This window comes from Pogona vitticeps, chromosome 1 (assembly GCF_051106095.1).
Source record: "Pogona vitticeps strain Pit_001003342236 chromosome 1, PviZW2.1, whole genome shotgun sequence".
Classification (NCBI taxonomy): domain Eukaryota; kingdom Metazoa; phylum Chordata; class Lepidosauria; order Squamata; family Agamidae; genus Pogona; species Pogona vitticeps.
This window is the reverse complement of record NC_135783.1, coordinates 313,178,544-313,193,064: the sequence shown is the minus strand read 5'-3', so window position 1 is coordinate 313,193,064 and position 14,521 is coordinate 313,178,544. Positions and strand designations below refer to the sequence as shown.

At 41.1% G+C, this 14,521-nt stretch overlaps 1 protein-coding gene across 2 annotated transcripts; it reads left to right on the top strand.

Moving 5' to 3' along the window:
* The first annotated feature begins 2,872 nt into the window (after positions 1–2,872).
* On the top strand, positions 2,873–6,911 carry DTD2 (D-aminoacyl-tRNA deacylase 2). Of its 2 annotated transcripts, none has more exons than XM_020788408.3 (3): positions 2,873–3,435; positions 4,868–4,937; positions 6,445–6,911. In XM_020788408.3, the coding sequence occupies exons 1-3, from the start codon at positions 3,142–3,144 to the stop codon at positions 6,768–6,770; spliced, it is 690 nt and encodes a 229-aa protein (XP_020644067.3). In that variant the 5' UTR covers positions 2,873–3,141; the 3' UTR covers positions 6,771–6,911. The 2 variants fall into 2 exon arrangements, with proteins under 2 accessions (XP_020644067.3, XP_020644066.3); XM_020788407.3 differs by having other exon boundaries at positions 2,873–3,477.
* Positions 6,912–14,521: the final 7,610 nt, after the last annotated feature.

The following is a 14,521-nucleotide window of genomic DNA, read 5'->3' as shown; positions in this document are numbered from 1 at the left end:
CGCCCTTTGTCTACAAGCCATCCATCTTACCTCCTTGATAGACGGCTCTTTCAAAAGATCTTAACTGCTGGATAGGTTCCTAACTGCCGGATAGGTTCATATGGAAAAACTGGAATTCTGTAGAAAATTAACTAATTGCAGCAATATAATACATATTAGTTTGGTGTAACAGATAAAATCTTTGCTCCTTGGATAAATAAAGCAGTAAAATGGGCAAGCCAGCACATGTGGAGACAGTAATTTTAACCCTTTCCATGTTTCTTGACCACATTATACAATTGATTCATATATTCAGTGTTTCTTGTATCTTTTTTACTTCCCACTTCCATAAACAGCAAATTAGACATAAAATCAACTGTGCCAACATAGTTGGGCAAACCAGCAGAGTCCTGACCATACATATTTAATATTTTAAGGTCACAGCAAAAATGAATGCCCACTTACAGCCAAACAAATTGGTTAGGCCTACATAGGTCAGACTGAGAGAAAATGACACCCCGGTATCATTCAGCGAGTTTCATGGCTGATGGAGAGTAGAACCCATATCTTCCAGGAAATACAACTCAGACTGCACCACACTGGCACTCCAGCCAGTAACATCCAGTAATAATAGTAACACAATAGCATAATAAAAGTATTGCACAGTTTAAAGAAGACAGTGAAGAGCAGTGTGTCATTTGACCCTTAATTCCCTGCATGTATTTTGGTTCAGATTGTCTTATCACAGGGTTTAAAGGCAAGAAAGATTCAGCTACTGATTTACAGTTGCCTTCTTCTGTACAGTACTTATAAAGGTTACCTTGAGTGTCACTGCTGTTGTCTATAAAACTTCCAGTGTCACTTTCAGCTACTGCTGCTGTCCAGTAGCTGCCATCTAACTATTTCTCTGCCCCATCATCATTGGAACTATCCATTCTCTTCTGCTGATGTGGCCACGTGTGGATGCATCTTAGTCTACTGCCCTAGCTGTGAACATTCTGCCCTGGGTGCCCCTGCCAGGAAGCCAGATTCACAATGGAGTCTAGCTTCCTGAGGCATTACCGTCAACTTACCTGACACATTCAAACCCTGTTACCATGTTAAGGTGTGACTAGTTTGAAATACGATGCTGGAGGACAGCTTTTCAGGAGCTCTGGACTACTAGAGAGATATAATGAAATTAATCCTGAACTTTGTCTCAAAGCAGAAAAGACGAAGTTGAGGCTGTCATACTTTGGACAAATCAAAGTGGCGCTGTGGGCTAAACCGCAGAGGCCTGTGCTGCAGGGTCAGAAGACCAAGCAGTCGTAAGATCGAATCCACGCGACGGAGTGAGCGCCCGTTGCTTGTCCCAGCTCCCGCCAACCTAGCGGTTCGAAAGCATGCAAATACGAGTGGATAAATAGGTACCATCTCGGTGGGAAGGTAAACAGCGTTCCGTGTCTAAATCACACTGGCCATGTGACCATGGAAAGATTGTCTTCGGACAAAACGCTGGCTCTATGGCTTGAAGAGCGGGATGAGCACCGCCCCCTAGAGTCGGACACGACTGGACAAAAATTGTCAAGGGGAACCTTTACCTTTACCTTTACCTTACTAGAAAAGGCAATGATGCTAGGAAAAGTTGAAGGCACAGGAAAACAGGAAGACCAAAAATAAGATGGATTGGCTCCAAAGACGAAGCCACAGCTTTGAGCTTATAAGAGCTGAGCTGAGCTGTTCCAGCAGGATATTCTGGAGATCATGCATGTTTAGGGTTGACATAAATAAGAGGTTACTTGCCAGCACGTAACAATAACAACATTTTCTTACAAGAAAGTTTAAATCATTAGTTTTCTCACCAATATGTATTTATGATTTTCCTGTTAGATGTACAATATTTATTGAGGGTACAGTATTGTTTTCACTCCAGGTCAGTGAAAAACAGTTGTTTTGACTCCAGTCCTAAGGTAAACCTGCTGTTCCAAGTCCTCCATTCAGAGCACGTTACCAGTTAGGCATCCTTCAGTCTTGAGAGACTATGGTAACATGCTCTGTATTGAGGACTTGGAACACCATTTAGTGTGGCTGAGAAGGCCAATTCGAGAGTGACAATCCCTTCCACAATGAGGACAAATACAATCTTTCCCCTGTCCAGTTCCCTGATTTTGCTGCTTCCGGGATTGCCTCTTTGCCTCGGCCTGCTGGACAAGGGTCTCTTCAAATTGGGAGAGGCCATGATGTACCGCCTACCTCCAGGATGAACGCTCCGATGTCAAGGTTTTCCATCTGTTGAGGTCCATTCCTAAGGCCTTCAGATCCCACTTGCAGATATCCTTGTATCACAGCTGTGGTCTGGGGCGATTTCCCTGCACTAATTCTCCATACAGGACATCTTTTGGAATCCGACCATCAGCCATTCTCACGACATGCCCAAGCCAACATAGACGTCGCTGTTTCAGTAATGTATACATGCTAAAAATTCCAGCTCAATCTAGGGCTACTGTATTTGGAACTTCGTCCTGCCAGGTGATATCAAAAATGTGTTGGGGACAATGCATATGGAACATGTTCAGCTTCCTCTTCTGCCATGCACAAAGGGTCCAGGACTCACTGCAGTACAGGAGTGTGCTCAGGACACAGGCTCTATAGACCTGGATCTTGGTATATGCTGTCAGCTTCTTATTCAGCCATACTGTCTTCGTGAGTCTAGAGAACATGGTAGCTGCTTTGCCAATGCGTTTATCCAGCTCAACATCTAGGGACAGAGTGTCAGAGATCGTTGAGCCGAGGTACACAATGTCATGAACAACCTCCTATTCTTGCGCACGTTACATAATCTCTTGAGACTGAAGGATGCCTAATCTAAAAGTGTTTACAAATTGAGTAAATATACAGTTAAGGGGGGGGGGGTTGCTACACCTATGTGCATGTTATACAGTACAGTATAGGACTTTTGCAGAAAAATCATGCGTGAACAATGTTATAGATCATCCTTTATCCACAGTTTCAGGCGATGGGGCTGGAGTCTGCAAACCTGAAAGATTAGTTTAAGGGGTCTGCTGGTGTCAGATTTCACTTCGGAGGAGGTAAACTTTTTTCCCCCATTAAAGCAGAGCCTGTAGCGAGTGTGCGTTCATCCCACTGCCTTTCTGTTGAAACGGAAACACCAAGAAATAAAGTATGAGCGCGACAAGGTTTTTGAATTTTCTGACTTTTAGGAAAGAAACCAGAAAGCTCCGCCTCCTGACAGTAGCCTTGTCACTCTATATCCGTTCTCTACCGTCACCTCCATCATCACCCACAGAGCCGGGCGGAGTCAGTCGGGCCTCATCCTGGAAGAGGAACGGGCTTGGAGGCGGGAGGCATTTTTATTTCCTGGCCGTGTCCGTGTCCGGGTGCGGAGTCATGGCCGACTCGAGCCGGGGTCCGCTCGCCCGGGCCATCTTGCAGCAATGTCTGCACGCCAGGCTGCAGGTGAAGCCCCCCGAGCCGGGCGCCGAAGCCCAGTGGGTGGAGGTAACATCTTCAGAGTCCCAGTCGTTTTCCTATTTAGGGGCACAGGGGTGGGAATCTTCTCTTGATCTCTTCGGACTGCAATGCCTATCCTCCTCCCCCCCCCCCAGAGGCAGCCTACGTAGCTAATGGTGAGGGAAGATGGGAGTTGAAGGCAGGCCAGAAACATCTGGCGGGTTTTGGGCGGTTCTCGAAAGGTCTAACACCGCTCATCGCTTTCTCCTCCTGTCTCGTCTGTGAGTGAGAGGAAAATCCCCCCAGATAAATCCGGGTTGAGAGGATGTTCCGTCGTCTCCCTCCCAGCGCCATCCCGGCTTTGATCTTCAGGTTATACGTGATCAGCCGGCTTCCTAAAATAATCAGAATCTTCTAATGCAGATTATTATAATCCCTGAGAATGCTTTTCATATTGCCGGAAGTACATTATTCTCGTGACCACCCTCGGATCACCTCAGTGCGTGTGCAGAAGTGTACAGGAGGCACTTCTGACTCGTAAGACCCAATGGTTTATAGTGTCAGCCCTATGCTGCCCCCAGCCAAAGGTCAAGGATGATAGAGGGTTGTTGTTTTTCTGGTCTGATAACAACAGAAGAGCCATAACTTCCACGGTCCTGGTTTCTGAGATATTTTCACACATGGCAAAAATATTTCTTAAGATATTTTCACACAATATTTTCACATATTCAAGGTCTGGAATATCACTCTGAAATATGCACTTGCCATTACTCACTACTGTACATTACAAATGCCTCTTCTGCACTGAGAAAAAACATAGAGAGGGAATACTGGAACTCTATAATATACACACTGACCATGAGCCCAGTGGAACTCGGTGGGGCTTCCTTGCAAGTAAACATGCTTAAGAACCCATGTTCTTAAGCATGTTTGCACATTCAACACAAAGGTCTGAATTGATGCTTATAGTTGTTGAGCTCAACTACAAGCCTGCTTACAACAGGCTTCTGAGTAGAGTGTAGGTGGGGCTGATGTTTGTCCCCACTTGACCTCCCTGATGTAATTTTTTTAAATTCCATTTTTTCTGGACACCCCCATTTTTCAATTTTTTTTCTGGAAAAAATGGAAATTTTACATCTCTACTTGACTGCCACCTCGTTTTGCCTTACTCTCAAGTTGAATGCTATTGTTTTGGAAATATTTAGCAGAGACTCACTTGTGTATGCCAAAGAAATAACACAACATAGGAAACTGCTTTTAGTATACAAATATATACCTTACAGCCAGTGTCTGTTAAAATGAAGTAATTCTGCCAACAAAATGTGGCAGACTTGTATATCATGTTGCACTTAATGATTTCATGCAAAAATATAATGTATATGTTTAGTTACAGCAAAATGTGCAGTGTGTAAGCATATATCTTTGTTATTTCATATAGATTCAGCGAGGACTTATAATCTATGTGTGCTTCTTCAAGGGGGCCAGTGAAGAAATTATTCCAAAAATGGGTATGTTTTTAGGCAAAATGTTCTGAAAGCAGGCAGTTGGAAACAGTAGCATTCAAAGTATGTGAGTAATGCCAACAGCATTGAATAATAAGGACTTATTTAATCAGGCTTTGTACTAAAATAATGAAAACTGCTCTCTGGGGAAGGCTATTTTGAGCAAGTGTTCCACTTCCAAGTTATGTTACACATCATACAATGAGCTTTTAAAATTAATTTATATGTGTTAAGCTTCCCAAGGCACCGTGTATTATTAATATAGTGACTATTTTGCTCTAGACCTGAGGCTCTATTAAAGTATAACCTAAGTTGGTAATATCTGTATCATTTTGTATTTTTTTTTACTTCTCTGCATTCATAGTTTTTGGAAATAAATTGGTTAAGGGTACAATATGAGTACTGTATCAATATATCTGTGCTAGGAAGAGATTCTGATTTTGCCTTCACAGCAAGAGAAAACGCTATGCTTTTGCAGCTTCCACTTCATGAGCAGAAGGCGTTTCTAAAAGAGAACTGGAGAACCTGTGGCCCATCATGTATTGGCATCCAGGTTCCATCAATCCCTGCCATCTTGGCAATGGATGATAGGAATAGCAGTTCATCAACAAATGGGGAGCCACAAATTCAAAACCCGAATACGTGATACAGCCGAGTATAGCATAGTTTGTAGCTTCTAGATCCTTTTGTCATGTACTATTGTCAAGCAGCTGTCATCCATCATATAGTCTGATTTTTCCTGCCTAAATATACAACTTCACCTTTTCTCTCTTGAAATTCAGTTTGTTTGATTTGGCTGAGCTCCATAATCAGTTATGGTCATATTGAATCCCAGTTCTTTCTTCTGAAGTATTAGGCACACCTGAAATTCAGTATCCTCTGCAGATGTAATAAGCATTTCCTCCATGCCCCCATCTAAGTCATTTAGAAAGAACTTGGTTGGATTACCAATATTTTCAGATTAAGAAGAAGAAATTGTATAGCTCACTTAATCCACAAAAGGTCATGCCTTAATAAATTAGTTATTCTTTAACACACCCCAGGATTGATTATTTATTTATTTGTTTACTGGCAACAATGGACTTGAACAGCACAGCTACTGCTTGAGAAATTGTTAGGAAAATAGGTATAACAGGTAGCCAGTAGAGGGAGCTAATGTACAGGTAAATTTATTCTGAGCTACTTCAGAATTCAGGTAGTGTGTGCATATAGATCTCTACCTTGCAGTGTGTACAGCATTGGACAATCTTATCATGCTACGAATTGATGTCTGTGTTCCCTCATTATCCTTTCCCTTCCATACTTTTTTCCTTTTATAATGTGTATTTCCAGCTGCTAAACCTGAGAATAGGCACTGTTTTGTTCTGTTTTTAATTGAGGTAAGCTACTCTCTGTGTTTTTCTAGCTGAAGTGCAGAGCATAAATATTTTAAATAAACAGGCAGAGTTTAACATGCTGCATTGATAGCTGTGCTAATACCTACTAATACATTCCCCTCCCTCTGTCTTTGCAGTCAACACACTCATGAATGTGAAGTTAAGTGAAAACGAAGACGGCAAATATGTTTCTGTTTTGGACTTGCCAGGCAGCCTATTAATAATACCTCAGGCCACCTTGGGTGGTAAACTGAAGGGAAGAAGCATGCAATATCATGCCAACATTGAAAAAGACATTGGGCTGGAGCTCTATTCGCAGTTTGTGCTCCACTGTGAAAGAGAACTGGCTGCTAACGCCAAATGTTTTGAGGCTGGTGCTGTTGTCAGACATGGAACATATGGAAACCGGCAGGTATTGAAAGTGGATACAAATGGACCTTTCACTCATATGATTGAGTTCTGAAAAATAAGTGATTTTGAGACTGATTTACTGAGTCCAACAAATATTAAACTATAGTGCCAGTACATAATGTAAAATTTAATTTGAGCTTAATGTTTGAGAGAAAAAGACCCAGCTAAATATATTGAATTATTTAAATGTAAATGATCTCGAATAGTCATTCTCTTTTGTGTAATCAATTGCAGGCTTTCAGTGAAAGGAGGTCCACTGACAACATTATAATCTTTTCAGCCAGGCTCCTAACCTGGACATTTTATCCCCTCTGGTTGCGCCATCATCATCCATGCCATCAAGACTGAGGGTTTTGAGTCATGATCATTTCAAAAACAATCCACATCCTACATGTCAAACTTTAGCTTTCTAAAGTTGATATATAATACAATTGTGGGGAATCCAGAATGGATACATATGACTGTTTCTAGCAAGCAATGAACTGAAGGTGAAAATGAAAAGTTAGCAAAATTTATGAACCATGAATATTGTTCTGTGTTTGTCACATTCTAACGTTACTGGAAATGGGACACCAAGTATAAAAAGGATTGATAGAATTGCAGAGACAGTTGTGGCAGATCGGAGCCTCCACCATTGGGTGGCTCTTCAAAACATGTACCTGCCCTTACTTGTTAACAGCAGACTTTGACCTTATAGCTTGTTTAACTGAAGCAGAGTGTCTTTGAACTAAGGTGCAATAGGGTGGAGACAAGGGCTTCTTTAGCACCTTCAGTCTACCAGGCACAACAGACTGAAGATAAATGAGCAGTGTTAGTGAGGAGTTTACAGAAAACCACTGTGGGTGATCACCTTTTGCTTTCTATGTGACTCCATTTCCTCTCCCAGCTCACTGTATCTCAGATGCTTCCAGCCTATAGATAGTCCCCATCATACATGATTCCACTGATGCTAGTAATTCTATAAGCAGAATGACACCACTGGATCACATCCTTTGTTTTTTACCATTAGAGAGACTTGTATTCTGCTTGATGATGGTGTAATTACAATTAATATATTGGAGAAAGCCAGGATATAAAATGAATTAATTAATATTTGGGCAATTTCAGGATTGCCTTTCCCCCCTTTGCACTGTGGTGTTCTTCTAAAATCTATTAATCAATTAAAATGATCCACCCCAGAGACTTATGGATCCTGAAGGATTCCTGAATGCTCTAGGGTAGCGATCCCCAACATATTTGGGGCCATGGACTGGTTGCGGGGAGTGAGCTCCATGCACGGGGGAGTCGCACTTGCACATGACACGCCCATCGTGCAGAAGTGCTGCTGGTAGGTGCTCCGCCAGATAGGTTAAAGGGCCATTTCCCTGCCCTAGACGGGGTTGCACTCCCCCAAAGGACAGGGTCCTCAGCCTGGTGGTGCTCCTTGACCTTGGAAGCCCAGGTGGACTCAGTGTCCAGGGGTGCCTTCTTATAGCTGCAGAGAATATATCAACTTTGCCTTTACCTGGATGAGTGGAGCCTGGCAAAAATCACACATTCATTGGTAACAACCAGACTGGACCATTGCAATGCACTATATGTGGGGCAGCCTTTGAGGACGGTCCAGCAACTGCAACTGGCACAGAACCGGGCTGTGTGGCTGGTAAGTGGAGCTGCCACGTGGATTCATATCACGCCAGTTCTGAAAAATTTACACTAGCTGCCAGTTGCTGCTCAGGCCCAATTCAAAGTGCTTACCTTGACATTTAAAGCCCTAAACGGCTTAGGACCTGGGTACCTAAAGGACAACTGTCTTCCATACGAGCCTGCCCATTTTCTAAGATCAGGCCAGGAGGCCCTTCTGAAAGAGGTGAGGGGGATAGCATGTTGAAATAGGACCTTCTCGACTGTTGCTCCCCCCCAACTTTGGAATACCCTCCCTATAGAGATCTGCCTGGCTCTGACACTTTAGGCTTTTCGGCACCAGGCAAAGACTTTTCTGTTTAGCCAGCATTTTAATTACAGGCGTACCTTGGTTTACGAAGTTAATGCGTCCTCCAGGATGTTATGTCATGCAGAAATTTCATAAACCAATATGCGGATTTCACTAGGAATGGGGGTAGCGCTAGAAACCTCCAGGCGCAATGTGTCCTGGGGAAAATCTTTTCGTACAATGGGGAAAAAAGAGAAAAAGAACATAAACGGGACATTATTTTCTATGGATTTTGCTTTGTAAACTGGAAATAACATAAAGCAAAGCTTTCATAAAGCGAGGTACCGCTGTAAATAGTATCCTTTAGCTGGCCGTAAGAGCAGCAGGATTTATTAATGATAAATTGACTGTTTTAATATTGGGTATTATTATAATACAGTACTGGATATTATTTTAAAGTTTTTAAGTTATTTATTTATTTATTTACAAAAACAAATTAGTCGCACCATTACCAATGGTCTCTGAGTGGCGATGTGGTCAATGTTGTTCTAAAGTTTTAATATTGCTGTATGCCACTCAGAGACCTTTGGTAATGGCACGGCTAAAATAAATAAATAATAAATAAAAGCAAAACTCAAAAGCAAGTAGGGTGAAGTCCTGAACTAACAGTGTAAATCTGCACATCTACACCTGGGGGTGGGTGGGGACCAGATGCACAGTTACAAGATGAGGATACTTGGCTCAGCAATACTACAAGTGAGAAGTATCTTGGAACTGTAGGTAACAAGCTAAATATGACCCAACAGTGCAATGTGGCCACAAAAAAGGCAAATTATATTTTAGGATGCATTAACAGAAGTATAGTCTCCAAATCTCATGTGATATTAGTCCCCCTCTATTTGGCACTTATTAGTACTCATTTAGAGTACTGTGTTCGGTTCTGGACACTGCACTTTTAGAATGATGCCAGCAAGCAAACATGTTCAGAGGAGGGCAACAAGAATAATCAAGGGAATGGAAACCAAACCCTATGAAGAAAGGATGTTAATATATGTTGTGTTCAAAAGTAGATTGCAACATGTTTTGGATTACAGATGATGGAGGAGAATGGTACTGTGGAGACCATAATAATTATATAGCTGACATCTACACAGTTAAAGCTTGCCTATTTCTGTTAGAATCATTTATTTTTAAAGTAGTCAGAAATTAAAATAATTGAGGTAACAGAAGAGGTAATTGAATTATTTGATATCAGTGAAAACTCTATCTATTAGAGCTACAATGCAATTCCTTTCATCACTTAACTGAAAATGGTAAATAAGGGTAATTTCACACCTTAATTTCAGATTATAAAGTTCTTTATAGTTCTTGTCGAAATAATATTGGAGCTATTAAAGATGTTCAAAAACATTTTTGTAGGTTTATGAATCAGTGTGGTCCATTGCAGATATAACCTTGGCATCTTGCAAATGATAGTTAATCATTTGATTCTCCTTGTAAACCAGATGCAATGATTTAAGATGATTTTAAAATGCTGTTGCACAGAACTCCTTCCTAGATTGACACCTTGACATGATATAAGGGTTTGAATTTGTTAAGAAAGCTATGGTGTCAGGAGGCTAAACTCTGTTAGGAGTCTAGACATAGCAGAGTCACCCAAGGCGGAGTTGTCAAAGCTGAGACACCGGACTAAGATGCATCCATTATCTTCACCCAATACGAATTGCATCAGCAGAAGATAGTTGGTAGTTCCAAAGGAGATGTTTGCTGAGAATTTCTTGGGGGACAGCTACTGAGCAGCAGCAGTCATGTAAGGTGGCACCGGCAGAAGCTCTTATACAGACTGTAGCACTTAAACTGAAGGTAACTTGTTAGTACTGTGCTGGAGGCAGCAATGGGAAACCACTTCTGTATATTTTATATCTCGAAAAGAAAAGTCATAACAAAACAATAGATGGTGCTGGGAGATGAGACTTCCAGGTCAGAAGGCAGTCAGCTATTGGGGAAGATCAAAGGACAAATGTTAATAGCACTGTTGCTAATGTCACAAATGGACATCCAGTTGGTGATATGCACAGATGAAAAAGGTGAGTCCAGTGCTACACATCCCATATAACTGTACAGGTTGATTCAAAGTAGGTTATTTTCTGATCACACAACACAAATCGGTCCAGCCTTTTTGGCTCACACCACAGCTTTCTTCCTGTGCTGAGAGCTTCTACGTTTTTCCATTCATAATGTTTCACATACTTTTTCTCTGTGATCAGCTGATTTGTTCTTGCAAAGACCGAAGGCATGTCTGTGGGTTATGTTTTGGTGATGTAGGGAGTTGGGGTATGGTATTCAGGACCATGGAAACACCCACCCCCTCATTATTTCCCACCAGTCATCTTTTTTTCAATGTGATTAGTGCTAGTTGACTAGCACTGATATACAGTGGGGTCTCTACTTAAGAACTTAATCCGTATTGGAAGGTGGTTCTCAAGTGGAAAAGTTCTTATGTAGAATCTGCATTTCCCATAGGAATGCATTGAAAACCATTTAATCCGTATCTGCTCTTTTCCGTCCATAGAAACTAATGGGAAGCTGCTATTCCGCCTTCTACCACTAGAGGGGTTTTTTTTCTTTTTTTTCCCTTAGGTCAGGGAACAGTGTTAAAAGCACTTCTGACGAAGCTAATTTTGAAGCAATGGACTGAAAACCAATTAATCCGTTCTGGCTGTTTTTTTTTTTATGTAGAGGTGCGTTCGTACATTGAAGCATTAGTTCCCATAGGAACTAATGCAAAGCTGGTTAATACGTACCACTAGGGGGAGAACTTTTTTTTAACCTAAGATGACCTAAGGTTAAAAAAAGAGCAGGAAAGTTTTTTTTTCCTGTTCTTATCTGGATTTTTGTTCTCAAGTAGAAGCAAAATTTAGCAAATGGAGCTGTTCTTAAGTGGAATTGTTCTTAAGTAGGGACGTTCTTAAGTAGAGACCCCACTGTACAGTACTAGTTTAGTGCTAGATCGCTTCTAGATGAAGGAAAAGCATTAAAATTACACACAAAACAGAAAGAACCAAGACAAAATAAAAGAGGGTCTAGTGGTATGTGGTATTTCTGTACTTAAGAACTTTGGAAAGCTGCCACATTTTCTGAAACAACCTTTTCAAATGGTTGTTGTGGGTTTTCCGGGCTGTTTGGCCGTATTGTGAAGGTTGTTCTTCCTAATATTTTGCCAGTTTCTGTGGCCAGCATCTTCAGAGGTCCTCTGAAGATGCCGGCCACAGAGATTGAAAAAACATTAGGAAGAAAAACCTTAAGAACACGGCCAAACAGCCCGGAAACCCCACAACAACCATTGGATCTCGGCCATGAAAGCCTTCGAGAAAACCTTTTCAAAACTAAGCAGCTTGCCAGTGAACCATAAAAGGATTGGCAGAGGCAGGACTAGAGAAAGGAAGAAAAGAAAGGAGGCTGTGGGATGAAATGTGCATTGCATCACGTTAGTGTGAACACTGAACTCCCAAATCAATCTGAAGTACCTGTACAATCAATAGCTGCAAATTCAGCCATAATATAGGCTGGAAAAAATTAAATTGTAGCAAAGCTAAATCTGAGCCATTTGGCTTGCCAGTGCAGTTGTGGCATTGAGACTGGGAAAGGCAGCTTTGGAAGAATTTGAAAGGATTTTAAGTGAGATGTGTTAGAGTCAACCAAGTCCAAGACCATCCATGCCATAGTCTTCTTAGTGAAAAAAAACACAGCTATTTTGGAATGTGGTGTTGGAGGGGAGCTTTATAGATCACCATATGCTGTGTTCATTCTAGTCAGTATTAATGTTGACAAAATTTGGAGGTGGGGGCATGTAAAAATTCAGTACTGAAACTGTACATACTTCTAAAGAGGCCTCCAAAACCTCTGCTTTTGGGAGTTATGTGATCTGTGCACTGGTTGTTATTTCTGGACCTTATTGAAAATGCTGGTAATAACATTTAAGGTCCTACATGGATATGGGGTAGGTTATCTGATGACTGTTTGCATGTGTATCAACCCACACAAGGACTCTACTCCTTTGCACCAATGGGGGGGGGGGGAAATTACTTTCTTAGACAATAACTTTTAGAATCCCACAGCGAGAATGGCCACTTCTGGGATTTGTAGTCCAAAATGTAATTCCTCTTAAAAATGAGGGGGGAAAGCAAGTATTTCTCATGTGCAGACTTCATTGATGTAGCTAGATTTATAAAATGCTGTAGTACATCATTAAATAAATAGGGCAGTATTAGTCACACTGCAGTTATTATTCATTATGTGAATAATTACACTTTTAAAAAGCTAATGCTTTATTGCTGGAGCACATCCTCTTTAGAATTATCCTGTGCCATGTTCTCCACTGATGCATCTAATGGTAAAAAACTGCTTCACATTAGTCAGTAACGTCTTCAATCATTATGAGTAATAACTTCAGACTGAATTAAGTCAGTGAATGTTTCCCATTTCTTGGATGGGGTTCAGTAAAAATCATTATTATACAGCTTGCAGAGACTTTGGCCTCAGGGTGCCACTCAGAACAAAGATAGTGCTGCTTCTACCAAATCTGAAGAAATAGTTTAGATGAGGATAAAAAGAGATTTGTTTCAGCCATCCTTATTAAAGTTGTGTCTCTAGTATTACCCATAAAATGTGTACCTCTTGATTGGCTTATGTCCTTTTCAAATATAATTTAAACATGGTTGTTGTGGGTTTTCCAGGCTGTTTGGCCATGTTCTTAAGGTTTTTCTTCCTAACGTTTCACCAGTCTCTGTGGCCGGCATCTTCAGAGGACAGGAGTCAGAACTCTGTCCATGCTCTGTTGCAGTTTGTTGGATAGTTGAGTATTTATAGTGGTGGGATCAGCTTTTGTCCTTTTCAGGTGATTGGGTAATTATGGTGATCAGTGTGTTTTTGTTGTGGGCGTGTTGTGATAAGGGGGAGAGATGATCTGTCACTGTGACCGATGGGTGTCGTTAGCTGATCTTTTGTGCGCAGTGATCACTGGTCCGTGTGGCTGGATAGAGTTACTTGACCTTTTGCAGGCTGTATTTTTCAGTGCTGGGAGCCAGGCTTTGTTGAGTTTTAGACTTTCTTTTTTGTTGAAGTTCTGCTGGTGTTTGTGGATTTCAATGGCTTCCCTGTGCAGTCTAACATAATGTTTGCTGGTGTTGTCCAGTACTTCAGTATTTCGAAATAGAATTTCATGTCCAGCTTGTTTTAGGGCATTATTTATTTATTTATTTATTTATTCGATTTATATCCCGGCCATCTGGTATATTCTACCACTCTGGGCAGCTTACAGAATATCAAAAACAATTAAAATAAATAAATAAATAAAATGTTCAACTACTGCTGATTTTTCGAGTTGTTTTAGTCTGCAGTGTCTCTCATGTTCTTCATCAGACAAAAGCTGATCCCACAGGTATAAAAACTCAACTGTCCAACAAACTGCAACAGAGCAGACATAGTTCTGACTTCTGTCCTCTGAAGATACTGGCCACAGAGACTGGTGAAATGTTAGGAAGAAAAACCTTAAGAACACGGCCAAACAGCCTGGAAAGCCCACAAGAACCTTCGGATCCTGGCTGTGAAGGCTTCGAGAATACATAATTTAAACAATTTATTTTCAAAGCAATCAGAAGACACCCTCATCAAAAAGGAATAACACACCCTTACTTCTCCCCACTCAACTTAAAATTTAACTATTTTATTTCATTCATTTATTTAAGTTATTATATTTTTACTTCACTTCTGAGTATTCTCTACCTGGAAAACCCTGAAAAGGTTCACTATAAGTCAGAATTTACTTGATGGTGCATTATGATCCCTATGATGCCAGAACAGGTAATTAGTCAATAAAACAAAATAATAAA

Bases quoted from the DNA above. Each gene is read 5' to 3' on its own strand.
- DTD2 (XM_020788407.3), top strand. From the start codon at position 3,142: ATGAGCGCGACAAGGTTTTTGAATTTTCTGACTTTTAGGAAAGAAACC. The intron at 3,478-4,867 runs GTAACATCTTCA...TATTTCATATAG, and splicing joins CCGAAGCCCAGTGGGTGGAG to ATTCAGCGAGGACTTATAAT. The intron at 4,938-6,444 runs GTATGTTTTTAG...CTGTCTTTGCAG, and splicing joins AGAAATTATTCCAAAAATGG to TCAACACACTCATGAATGTG.